Source organism: Fusarium musae, chromosome 3 (assembly GCF_019915245.1).
Source record: "Fusarium musae strain F31 chromosome 3, whole genome shotgun sequence".
In the NCBI taxonomy this organism is placed as follows: domain Eukaryota; kingdom Fungi; phylum Ascomycota; class Sordariomycetes; order Hypocreales; family Nectriaceae; genus Fusarium; species Fusarium musae.
Genome location: NC_058389.1, coordinates 1,214,003 through 1,226,061, shown reverse-complemented (window position 1 = coordinate 1,226,061; position 12,059 = coordinate 1,214,003). Strand labels below are relative to the sequence as shown.

General features: G+C 50.8%; 3 protein-coding genes across 3 annotated transcripts; 1 reads left to right on the top strand and 2 right to left on the bottom strand.

Moving 5' to 3' along the window:
- Positions 1-749: 749 nt before the first annotated feature.
- Positions 750-1,777, bottom strand: J7337_003845 (uncharacterized protein; the record flags this gene model as incomplete). The annotated part of the gene is made up of 4 exons (XM_044821554.1): positions 750-1,035; positions 1,091-1,407; positions 1,478-1,589; positions 1,665-1,777. The coding sequence occupies 4 exons, from the start codon at positions 1,775-1,777 to the stop codon at positions 750-752; spliced, it is 828 nt and encodes a 275-aa protein (XP_044682887.1).
- A 1,331-nt stretch (positions 1,778-3,108) lies between these two features.
- Positions 3,109-5,231, bottom strand: J7337_003844 (uncharacterized protein; the record flags this gene model as incomplete). The annotated part of the gene is made up of 2 exons (XM_044821553.1): positions 3,109-4,990; positions 5,038-5,231. The coding sequence occupies 2 exons, from the start codon at positions 5,229-5,231 to the stop codon at positions 3,109-3,111; spliced, it is 2,076 nt and encodes a 691-aa protein (XP_044682886.1).
- Positions 5,232-8,417: 3,186 nt separating this feature from the next.
- On the top strand, positions 8,418-11,516 carry J7337_003843 (uncharacterized protein; the record flags this gene model as incomplete). The annotated part of the gene is made up of 3 exons (XM_044821552.1): positions 8,418-8,639; positions 8,801-9,431; positions 9,481-11,516. 3 exons carry the CDS (start codon positions 8,418-8,420, stop codon positions 11,514-11,516), a joined length of 2,889 nt encoding a protein of 962 aa, XP_044682885.1.
- Positions 11,517-12,059: the final 543 nt, after the last annotated feature.

Below are 12,059 nucleotides of genomic sequence, written 5' to 3'. Positions count from 1 at the left end.
GAAATGAGAATATATCACCAAGTCAACACACTCAAAGTCTGCTGAAGGTAATAAGAGGCAAGTATTTTGATTTGAAGTCGTTTTCACTACAGCTACATTGTCGAATCGTTGCTAAAGTCTCACCCGGCTTAAACACCTCTTCCTCTGAAGCGTCATGCTTTGAGAAGCTGATCAAGTTTGGGCTTCCCAGTACAGGAAAACTGAAAACCGGAATTGAACAAACCAGAACGGCTCGGCCTTAAGTATAGCTTTATTTGGCATCAGAGTTGCTGTGAGCATGAGGACCAGAAAGTCTACGTGGAGGCAATCGCTGCTCACACATGCACTGAAGCGTGACACACAGGCAAAAGTATGGTCTTGGCGTAGTTGGATTAATCCTGTGCTGTATATCAAACATGAGAAGAAGAAAAAATATAGGAGGTCTACAAAGAACCCCCAGATTCCATGCACCTTGACGCCCGCCCTTTGCGAATCTCAATGGACCAAAACCCTTCTCCTCCATCCGCGTATGTGCTTTTGCTCTGCCCAGTTATATGGGACCAACCTCCACCAACACTCATCTCGAAGACGAAATAGTAAAGAAAAAAGGGGAACAGGGGAATAAGATGACCTAATAGGAGGGGGAATAGAGAAAACATGGTGGGAATGCGGGAGGAAAACAAAGCTACACAAAGTGTGATAGACAAAAGAAATAGGTGACGGGTATACGGTCTTTGATCTCTAGGTAGAGGGGAGAGGTAGATCATGGTCTAGCGCAGGCCAATAACACTCATCTCGAGGGTCCATACTCTTCGGATCCAGACCTTGAGCTTGCCCTCGACACCTGCAACATTATCAAGCTCGACACCCTCCCACCAGCATCGCCGAGCAGGCTTACGCCAGAAGAGCAGAAGCTTCTGGGCCATACCGACAGCATTAGTGCCCATCTCGTTACCCCGAATGTCGCTGCGTAGACGGGCAAGAGCCAGACTGCAGATGACGGCCTTGTTAGGCTCACCAGCTCGGTGACCCCATCGATCATCATGGTTGAAACCACTAGTACAAGTAAGCATACATTGCCAGCTTCTCACAACACAGATAGTGAACTTACCCTGCCGTCAGCATCTCGATCAAGTGGGCCTCAGTAGTACCCGGCTCATCGCTTCGCTTGAGACCCGAAAAGATGCCGTTCTGCTGCTGCAAAGCCTCTGCAGCTGCCCGTTTCACGGCAATCATATCAAGCGGGCCAATATCCGCTCGTGGAGGGATAGCATAAAAGTCGAGGTCCTCACGCAACACAATGATACCGGCTCGCTTAGAGTCGTCACGCGAGGTGCCGAGAGAAGGCGTATCCTCATCCTGAGACGCATTTGGTGATCCATCTGTGGGGATAGATTGTGCTACGTCCCTAAAGAAGTCAAGCATGTACTGAAGTGAAGCTGGGTCGTACTAGTTTCGTAAGCCACTGTTTGCAATAGTAGGGAGGACATTAGCTTACGTCGACTTGCACTGCATCGCCGTCTGCAAAGCCGCCCATTTGGCCCTCAGGGAATAATCCGTTGGGGAACAAGGATAGCAGCACAAACTCGGGCAAAGTAAGCAGCTCGTCCCTAGAGAGATAAAACCTTGTGCCCCTATCTGAGAATTAGTACACTGATAGGTAAACACCCACTTGCAGCGCTCACCTTAGGTCCATGGCAATCGTCTCATCGGCACCAACATCTCCAAGAGTGCTAACAGGCGGCCCGCCCTGTTGCACCTGAGTAATAATACTCGCAGCTCCTCCTGCGGCAGCCATTAGGAAAGAGAATGTGGAAAGGGGACTGTCACCCTCTTCTGAATAAGCCGGAGGCGGTTCTGCGTCGTCGTCTTTGCGACTGGAATCTCCCTTGGTATCCCGAGGAAGCGCGCGTTTGGTCTCTGCGACTGGATCGCGGAATGCAGTGGTGCTTTGATCCGGGTCAAAGGGGAGAGCTTCTCTAGGTGAAGAAGATTCGTATGCTGGTGCGGCTGAGCCTGATGCCTCTGCTTCGCAAGGAGAATGAGCAGTAAAAGCGACGAATTTGTCGGGACGCTCGTGAGCGTCGTGCGGCGGGGAGGTAAAGAGCGACGAGAAGGGGGGAGGACGAGAGGTTGAAGGTTCGGAGGCGGGATACTGTGGGGGAGGTGATTGATCGCGACTCAAAAGAATGTGTGATTCCGGTTCTTTAGCGGATTTGAGGTCGTCGGGGGTCGGTTCGCGATGATGACTTGATGTTGTTCGCGTGCTTGGCGGTCTCGATGAGTCTGGTGACGGCGTCTTCTTCTCCAAGGACACTGATGGTCCAATTCCAGCTTCCTGAAATTCAGACAGGATGGCGGCTTTCTTCTAGAAGAAAACTAGTCGTTTAGAGACGAGACTGCCCCAGGTCGGCAAAAGGAGCAGCGGGAAAAGAGTAGTCGATTTAGGATGGATGGGTGTGATTGATTCCAAAGGCGGTTGGCAAGGTAAACAGTCTAGTGATGGAGTCGAAACATTAAAGGTTGGCGGAAATTAAGCAAAACAGCCGAGTCAGGATGGATCTCGTTCTTTCTCGTATCGCAGGTCGCTGCCTCGTCGCGTTTCGAGGCTCTGTCTAAGGTATTGGATATCTGGCGATGTGATGTGATAGATGCGATGTGATGCGTGAGTGAGGTTCACATTGGTCCTAATCCTAATGGAAGACCAACGGGCAGCGCGATTCCTCATTCGATGGCGGCTGCTCCCCTGAGGTGAGCCCCCGAAGCTTGAGTGACACTAAATTGGAGCCCCGCGATATAGTTAGAGTGGCCAATCAAAGCTCTGTTTGTGATACTAACAGGGTCCTAGCCGCTCACCTAAGTGGAGCGGCGGCGCTAGAGGCGCTGGAGTTGTAAGCCTAATCTTGGCATTCATCTTTGAGATGAGTGGTGATAATCATCCATGAAAGAGGGCAATAGTACTGATTATTTGGCTATTGAAGTTTTTTGCAATACATTAGCCTAATGTCAAGTTCCTCAACTCAGAGGTCGTATTTTGGGCTTAACGGGGACGTTGAAAGGGTACGTAGTGTCTGAAACGACTCATCAACTGTCTTGTGGCCAATGACTTGCAATCATAGATGGTATTATTTATTCGCTGTCACTATCTCCAAATATTGCCCGAAGAACTTCATCATGTGCGGTCTTACCCTCAACTGCTTCATTCTTATGCGGATCAATGGCGGGCTCCGGTTCAGGAGCTGGTGTTGTTGTGTTTGCCGGGGCTCCTTCGATTGACTTGATGCCTCGAGCCGAGAATGGTGTGTTCATCTTCACATCTTCCATAGGTCCTGAACCTCCATCACGACTTGTCGTCCCGGAGCCAGGTTCTGCCTCCGCCTCTGCTTGAGAGTGCGCGGGCGGTCTGACGTTGAACCGCTTGCACAATAGTCTCGTTGGATAAAAGTCTTCGACTGTTCGAGTCATTTGCCCATACATGCCAATTTTGGCTGCCTCTTCTGCTGGATCTGCGATCTTTGGTTCGGGCTTCGACACCAGATCTGTCTCAGATCCGTTTGCTGAGACGACTGTTGGTTTCTTCGCCGTAGTGAATCGAGATGCCATAAACCCTGTCATCGGTTTGAAGATTCTCGCGCAATTGTGGAATTCCGATAATTCCCTGGCAAAGTCGTCAAACGTCATGCCCTTGGGTTTGTACGGGAGCGGTTGGCTGCCTGTTGCAAAATGCTCCAGATAAGTTCTATACCGCGCCTTTTTCTCTTCATTGTCTGCGTAAGGTCCAGAAGAGCCTCGAGAGATAGCTGCAATAGCTGTCTCACGATCCAGCGGGGGTGCTTCATCCCATACCTGTTGCTGTCGTTCCTCTTCTGTCATATTGAATCCTTCTGGGACCTCTCCCAAACCTTGAGGTAGATTTTTGTTCCCGGAAGCAGCAGCAAGTCTGTCGCGTGCTGAGCTCGTGATATAATCGAAGACCGATTTTCCAGGTAGGCTCTTCTCTCCAAGAAGGGCTGCTCTAGACTTTGCATCATGGGTCGATGCCTTCGCGGCATCCGCTGTTGACTTGTAATCTGAGGGATTGGCTCGGTCTGTGGGAGATTTTGAAGACGTCCATCCTTCTGGAACCGGAGGCGGTGCGTATTCCAAAAAGAGGTCGGATAAGTCTTCTGCAAGTTTGGCGAGTACAAACCCATCGAGCGGTAATCGCCCATCATGACACCGTCCAAGACCATTACCAGCTCGAGCAGTTCGAGACACAAAAACCGGCGCATTTTTCAGAGCAGGGTTAATTGCTGCCGTTGCTTTCTTCGACTTCTTTTTCTTTTTATCACCGCCCATGACACGATTGTATCTGATCTTCGGTCCCATTTCGTAAGGATCTTCCTCATCGGAGCCATTGTCATTCAAGATGCCCACTCCTATCCCGCCTCGGCCAGGTTTAGCCTTAGATTTCTGTGAGAGCAAAGAGGAATCCCGGAGACCATTATCGTGGAAATTGTCTTCGTCGTCGTCTTCCTCATCTGCCGCGGACGTGATAGGATTCAGACTCGACAACTTGGTTTCTCCGTCATGGCCCAGTCCCTTTCGATCGTTCTTGCGAACAAACTGAATCATTTTTGCATTGCCAGGCGCAAACAAATGTGTTTCAGCAGACTGGGAGCTTTTATCCCCAAGCTCAAGCCGGGCGCTTCTCCGAATCTTGGGGCCAATGCCTTGTCCGTCTTTCCATCCCATGCGCCGCAACAGCTTCAGTCCCATGGTATCTCCTTCAGCCCTCAGCAAGCCCATCAAGCCGCCGGTATTGGGGTCCTGACCGGAGGAACCAAGACCAGCAAATGCTTGAGAAGTCTTGACTTTCTGAGCTTCGGCCGCATCGGCAAGGTCCTCCTCATCCATGTAGTCTTCTGGTCGTTGTTGGGATTGGGTTTTGGCATCTTTGTGGCGGTTGTTTCTACTCGAAACGAAAGTCGACGGTGTCCATCCCTCCTTGGATCCGACAGTATTGAAGTAACTGCTGAAATCAGCGCAAAGTCCTAGGAAAGAAAGCTGTGTACTAACCCTGCGCTCCATCCGCCTGTAAATGCACCGTGGAGGCGTTTTCGACCTCTCTCATCCCTCACCTCCTGCTTCCATACTGGAACGAAGGAGCCATCATCTCGAGCGTCAGGGTCATCGGGCAAAGGAGTGCCGAAAGTTGCAAAGGGTGCATTGAGATCGGCTTCGTAGGTCGTACGGGAGCGTTTATATGACATGAGACTGGGATGTCGGCGTGTCACGTAGTTTCCTCAAAAGCATCGAATGCTAGCACTTATGTCATAACATGTGGAGAGTGGGAAGATCTTCAATGTTGCTGGAGAGTTTGCGATGACGATAGAAGCTGAGGAGTCGCGAAGCTTCAATTGGAGTCGCGACGTCAAATTGGGCTTATCGATAAGAAACAGAGTTGCGGCTTCCCCCATCCCATCCCTAAAATTTGGGGGCCCTGGCATCAGTCAGGCTTCGTTCACCATGGACCTTTTTTAGATTGTGACAGGGGGCTCTACCAAAAGTTGGAGAACTTCGGTCTAACTGAGATTCTTCAACGCCGGGTATGCAAGTGCACGCGTGTGAAACGTTGTCAATCGAGGACCGTTCCATTTGTGGAAGGACACAATCAGAAGCGCAGCTTTGAAACAGTTTGCCAAAGCTGTTCAACTGTGAACCTTGCCATATTCATTCAGAGACGTCATAGTCCTCTATTGCAGGTCATGGCCTGGAGTTATCCTAGAGCAATACGAAAAAGGCTATTCGTCTTAACATCCTTCTACGGATATGGTTTCAGGCTTGACTTGAACCTCTGAACTCGGAGGCGTGACTCGGCGAGCCATTCTTTGCTTCTGATGGGCTGTTGGTGGTTGTCTAGGAACCCTCGGCTGAAGGTCTGGCTTGGCATTCCGCCTGGGACGGTGGCTAGTACAGATAGGTAGAGGTGATTGCCAGGTGTTAAGTGAACACGAGACAAGGATGTGTTGCATCACAGCACATCGCATCATACCCAACACTTCGCACAGGCAGCAAGGTCTCATGTAGTCGCCCGGCTTGTGGCTGCTTCGATTTTGCTTCTTCTGGCTCTGGAACAACTGTTGCATTCCAGCCCAATGGTTTCCAAGACACATCTGCCGCAAAAACGAGACGAGATGTGAGCATGACTGCAGGATATATCCGCTGTGTCCAGCAAGGCATGAAATTGAGGCTCACGATTTCTTGCAAATCACAAAGATGTCATAATAAGCTTAGTTGAATCGCATAACCCATTGCAATCAACAGATATTTCCGCAATTCTCTTGAGCTCCAAGGCCTAACGCCCAACCTTGAAACCCCAGCCTCCAACCCCTCGTCTAATCAGCCACGTAAATTTGCAGCACTTTGCAACAGATCCACTTAATAGATCAGAAATACAATACTCTGGCTGGGTAGCTGACGTCGGATTATGATTCTTGGCTGTGTTGTTGCTATAAACAGGGAATTTGGCTTGGTAACGGTCAGAGATATCGTGGAGCGAAACAGCCCAAAGTCTACCAATTGCAGCATGTACAACGGTTTTCAATCGAGGCTTTGTTGACCACTAACTCGAATAGAGACCAGTGGCTCCGACAATGTCGTCAAGGTTATCGACTAGCAAGTGAAGAGATCCATTCCTGACAGTCCAGCGAAATGAGTGCTCAGCTCGAGCGAGATATCTCATCTCCACCCAGGACTGACCGTTGGTGGAAAGATGAAGCTACTTGCGTGCTAAGTGGAAAGTCCCCTGAAACGACTGAGATGCCCTGTTGTGCTAAGTTAGTTGGGTAGCTCAAAGACAGCTGGACGGACGGTGGTGCGTGAAGTCTCGGCAGCTTGCAGCTGGAGACATCCAGGTGTATCCTGGGCATCCAAGAGTTTAGAACCCAGGTTAGTAGATGGGACATGCCACTGCTGCTGCTGCTGTCCGCCAGGACCAGGTCATTTTTAGCTGCAATACCCATTATCCAATCTGAATCTGGTACCTAATAAGCTGCTTCTTTTTTCACCCGCCCCCCGATTTGGGATTTGACAGACGCTGTGCTGTCTTTCTTACTCGATCTGCTTGTCAGGTTTTGAGATCTTTACTCTCTCATCCTCTTGCATCTGTCTATTTGCATGCATATTTGCGTTGCCCTGCCTTTCATTGCCAGCAGCTACTATATCTCGTTCCCATCTCCGTCGTATACCAGACTCGGATTTACACTGCCGTAGCATTCACTTACTTGCTGGTTTATATCAAATCAAGACTACGACTACGGCACTTCTCCCTTGTCTTACTTTTGTCATTCTTTTGCATATAGCGCAGTTTCGCTTTGCATTCGACCTAACTGCTCCAAGCATCTTTTTGTCTGTGTCTGAGTCTGAGTCTGCGTCTCGGTCTCGGTCTCTTATGCGATTGCCAATATCACACCCCCTCGTCATCGCAAATCGCAAGCTGAGAAGAGCCCTCAGCCCATGATAGTAACCAGGTAATCCTGCTCTTTCACCTCTCACGTCGTACTCGGCGGGCAGAGACACCAAGGGCCTTGCTAGTATTCGACAGCAATTGCGACTACGTTACGACTGCGTTGGCATCTGTTACTCCAATCCATTTTCAAGGCCTAATAAGGACTCAGACCGGGTCATCCTCCCTGCCTACCAACTTAGGCATTGATGCTACAGCAAGCGAACGACAGCTCACTGCCCCTTTGAGCAAACAAACCCCAGAGTAGAAGGGACCCGTTCAGTTCATCGACATCCCGCCTTTTTACACCGTCTGTCTCTCACAACTGCACAGCGCATCGCAACACAGCATAGCATAGCATAGCTAGCGTTTTAACTGGGCAACAATGGGAACGAGAACAGCTTCTTCTGCTGTTGCTGATGCATCACCGAGAGGACCTGGTCGCACTCAGTCTACACGGTCTTCTCGTTCCAGTCGGGCTCCAGCTCCCTCTTTTCCTCCCTCATCTTCCGCTTCAGCGGCCCCAGCAGCGCCTGCACCAGCCACGCCCACTGGAACAGGTGCCAGCTACACCCAATCTCACACCCGCCAGTTATCACACTCACACTCACATTCTCAATCTCGCTCCCAATCCCAATCCCAGTCCCAAGCCTACGCCTCCCGCTCTCAATCCCATTCCCACTCTCACTCCCGCTCTGGCTCAAACGCCGCCAACTCGCATCTCCCCCCTCATCATAACCATCATCAGCGTACTACCTCATCTTCACGTCCTCACCAGTCGCAACCTGTACCGCAAAATGACTACGAATCCTCACGCTTAGCCGCATCCGCAAACCATCAAAGAAGCTCGAGCAAGGAACGACCACCCCCGGCCAGGGGCCCCGATCCCTCGCGGGCCCATCGACGGAGCTCTTCTCGATCAAAGAACAACCACCACAGCCCTCATCCCGAAATGCCTCCTTCCGCCAACCCTCCCAGTAATGGCGCTGGCAATGGAACTGCTCCCCAGCAGCATGGCCATGCCGACGCGCCACCTCGAACTTCAACATCTAAACACGCGAGATCACGTACCGTTATCCCAACTCAATCTGGAAAATGGATGCTAGGCAAGACCATTGGCGCCGGCAGCATGGGCAAGGTTAAGCTCGCCCGAAAGGAGGATGGCAGCGAACAGGTGTGTTTTGGATTTATCTTTTTTGTTTGATGTCGCCTATTTCCGCGCATTGTTTCATCATTCGGCTATTCGCATTCATCCATCCATCTGCCCCTCATACCTGGGCCACGATGATGCTTATCAAGCTTTAAGTTTCCACGATACTAATCACGCCTCACCAGGTCGCCTGCAAAATTATCCCTCGTGGCTCAACCGACGATGGCCACCAATCTCGTGCCGACAAGGAACGCGCCGATCAATCCAAGGAAATCCGAACTGCCCGCGAAGCGGCTATCAGCACCCTCCTGAATCACCCCCACATCTGCGCCCTTCACGATGTGGTTCGTACCAACCATCATTGGTATATGCTTTTCGAATACGTCAACGGCGGCCAGATGCTCGACTACATCATCTCGCATGGCAAGCTCAAAGAGAAGCAAGCCCGAAAGTTTAGTCGGCAGATCGCAAGTGCTCTGGATTATTTGCATAGAAATAGCATCGTCCACCGAGATCTCAAGATTGAGAACATCCTTATCAGCAAGACGGGCGACATCAAGATTATTGATTTTGGGCTAAGTAACCTCTTTGCTCCGCGCGGCCATCTCAAGACTTTTTGCGGCAGCTTATACTTTGCTGCTCCCGAACTGCTGCAGGCCAGAGCTTACACTGGTCCAGAAGTTGACGTATGGAGTTTTGGCATTGTTCTATATGTTTTGGTCTGTGGCAAGGTTCCATTCGATGACCAGAGCATGCCCGCGCTCCATGCCAAGATCAAGAGAGGCCTCGTCGATTATCCCGCATGGCTGTCAAGCGGTAGGTCACTCAAGTGTTGCTCCTGTACTATTTTCTAACTGGGTTACAGAGTGTAAACACCTTTTGTCCCGCATGCTGGTGACGGACCCCAAGCAGCGAGCGACAATGCAGGAGGTGATGACGCATCCATGGATGGCTAAAGGCTTTAACGGCCCCCCCGATAACTACCTGCCCATTCGCGAACCGTTGACGACGCCACTCGAGCCAGAAGTCATTCTCGCTATGCAAGGCTTTAACTTTGGTACACCCGAAAGTATAAATGCACAACTTACCAAAATCATTGAATCAGAGGAGTATCAACGCGCTGTTAAGCTCTATCAACGAGAAAAGGAGCTCCCCCTTCCCGCCAAGGATGCCGAAAAGAGGAGACCATTCGGTTTCGACTTTTATAAGCGCAGGAATTCTGGTAATAGTCGCGATACTTTATCAGCTCCTAGCTCTGAGGCACTGCAGATCGGTAACGATCCTATGAACGCATTTAGTCCTCTTGTATCCATATACTACCTCGTCAAGGAGAAGCAGGATCGTGACCATGCTGATATGGTTCTGCCAGCAGCAGCTCAAACACGTGACAAGGAGAAAGAGAAGGAAAAGGAGAGAGAAAAGGAGAGAGAGAAAGAGCGCGAGCGCGAGCGTGAACGTGAACGTGAACGTGAGAAGGACCGGGAGAGAGAAAAGGAGCGTGAGATCCGTGAAAAGGAGAAGGCAAGGGAGGCAGAATCGATGCCCGAGATTGCGGCACCGCAAGCAGCCCACACCAACTCTGCCGCTTATGAAATGCCCGGCGAGAAACCTACTGGTGGACGAAGCAGACCTCGCGCGAGGACACATGGCGAAGACGACATGCCCGAGGTACCGAAGCCTCCTCCTGCACCACCCGCCGAGCCAAGAGTTGAGCAACTTCAAAAGAAGGAGGGCACCGCAGCTGGTATTTTGCGTAGGTTCAGTACACGCAAGCGTAGGGACCCTGAGCGTCTAGATAAAGACCGATCACATCCTCCTGTGGTGCAAGTCCATTCACCAGCTGAACCTTCTCCCTTGGCACCCCGCAAGAGCTTCAGTATCCGTCGTGGACGTCGCGATAGAGAGGATGCATCAGATTCACAAATCCGTTCCGCGAGTGGTCAGCAGCATGGTGAGCTCCTTAGCCCACCAATGTCTGCAGGCGGTTCAAGGGAAAACAGACGAGGAGGTGGCCTGGGGCGGTCGACTAGTGTCAATTCAGCTGACCTGAGACGGCGAAAAGACCCCCCAGCAACAAGTGGTTCTGATCAGAGTGTCGCAAATGAAGATTCCTCCAGCACACACCGTGCCCACGGTCACTCCCGGTCTGTGAGTCTGAGGGCCAAGTCTATTGGACATGCTAGGAGGGAGAGTATTCAGCAGCGTCGCATGAGAAGAGAGGCTGCTCAAGAGGCCAATGTGCCTGAAGAAACAGACCAAGAACTAGAGCAGAGTGGTGTATCCACAGACCGACTAGACGACACAGAACTTGCCAAGCCAGTGTTCCTGAAAGGACTTTTCAGCGTATCGACGACATCTGGCAAGTCCGTCCCTGCGATTCGAACCGATATCAAGCGAGTGTTGCGGCAGTTAAATGTGGAGTATACAGAGATCAAAGGCGGCTTTAACTGTCGCCATTCGCCCAGTATCGACCTGAACAAGGTGCAAGACCCTCCCATGAGTCCCGGCATGACACCAGGCCACAAGCGACGATTCAGTTTCGGCGGCCTTATGCGGGGAGACGATCGTGAGCGTGAGCGGGACGAGTTCCGCGACTCAGAACGACCTCCTACTACACCACGAACGCCAGGACGCTCTGATCGGGACCGCAGCTTTTCCAACTCCGAGACCTCATTCGACAGTATTCCTGGCAGGAATGGGGGTCCATCAAGGCGAATCCCTGGTGAAACGAGCACGCAAGTGCAAAGTGATCTCGGAGGAAGCATGGTGCTGGAGTTTGAGATTTTTATCGTAAAGGTCCCATTGCTCTCATTGCATGGCATTCAGTTCAAGCGATTGACAGGCAATACGTGGCAATACAAGAGCATGGCGGACCATATTCTTCGAGAGTTGAGGCTATAAGCACTCGGCTAACACTTGTCTAAGAAGAAATTTGCAACATAGGAGTTTGGTTGAAGCAAGCACTGGGAAGGAGTTGCGTTGTTCGTAGACGTGAAGCATAGCTAGCTCTAAGCACGTGGTTGGTTGTATAGCTCGATGGCGCTTTTCGTTATTTTAACTTCTAAGCATGGGTCGTCATAAAGAAAGCACATGGTGGTAATGATTTATTATAGCACTTACAGAGAGAGGAAGTACTGGAGAAGAGCTAGGAGAAAACCTATGAGTGTAATTGGAGATTTTATGCTAAACATGACTGAGACTGACTACCTGGCCAAGTCAGGTAGACTATACCTTGTTGACCATGACGCTGAAATATGTGATTGTTACTCAGAAACCCTCGAGTCTTTGGGACACAGATTGAGTTGTGACAAGGCTTGGGTAGGACAAGGCTGACAATGATTGTTTATTAGGTAGTGATAGGTTGGCATGGGAGAGCTACCTCCCCGCACTTGCATGGCCATGTAGACTTTTGCGCCATTGTCGCATACAGGGATACATGTTTGT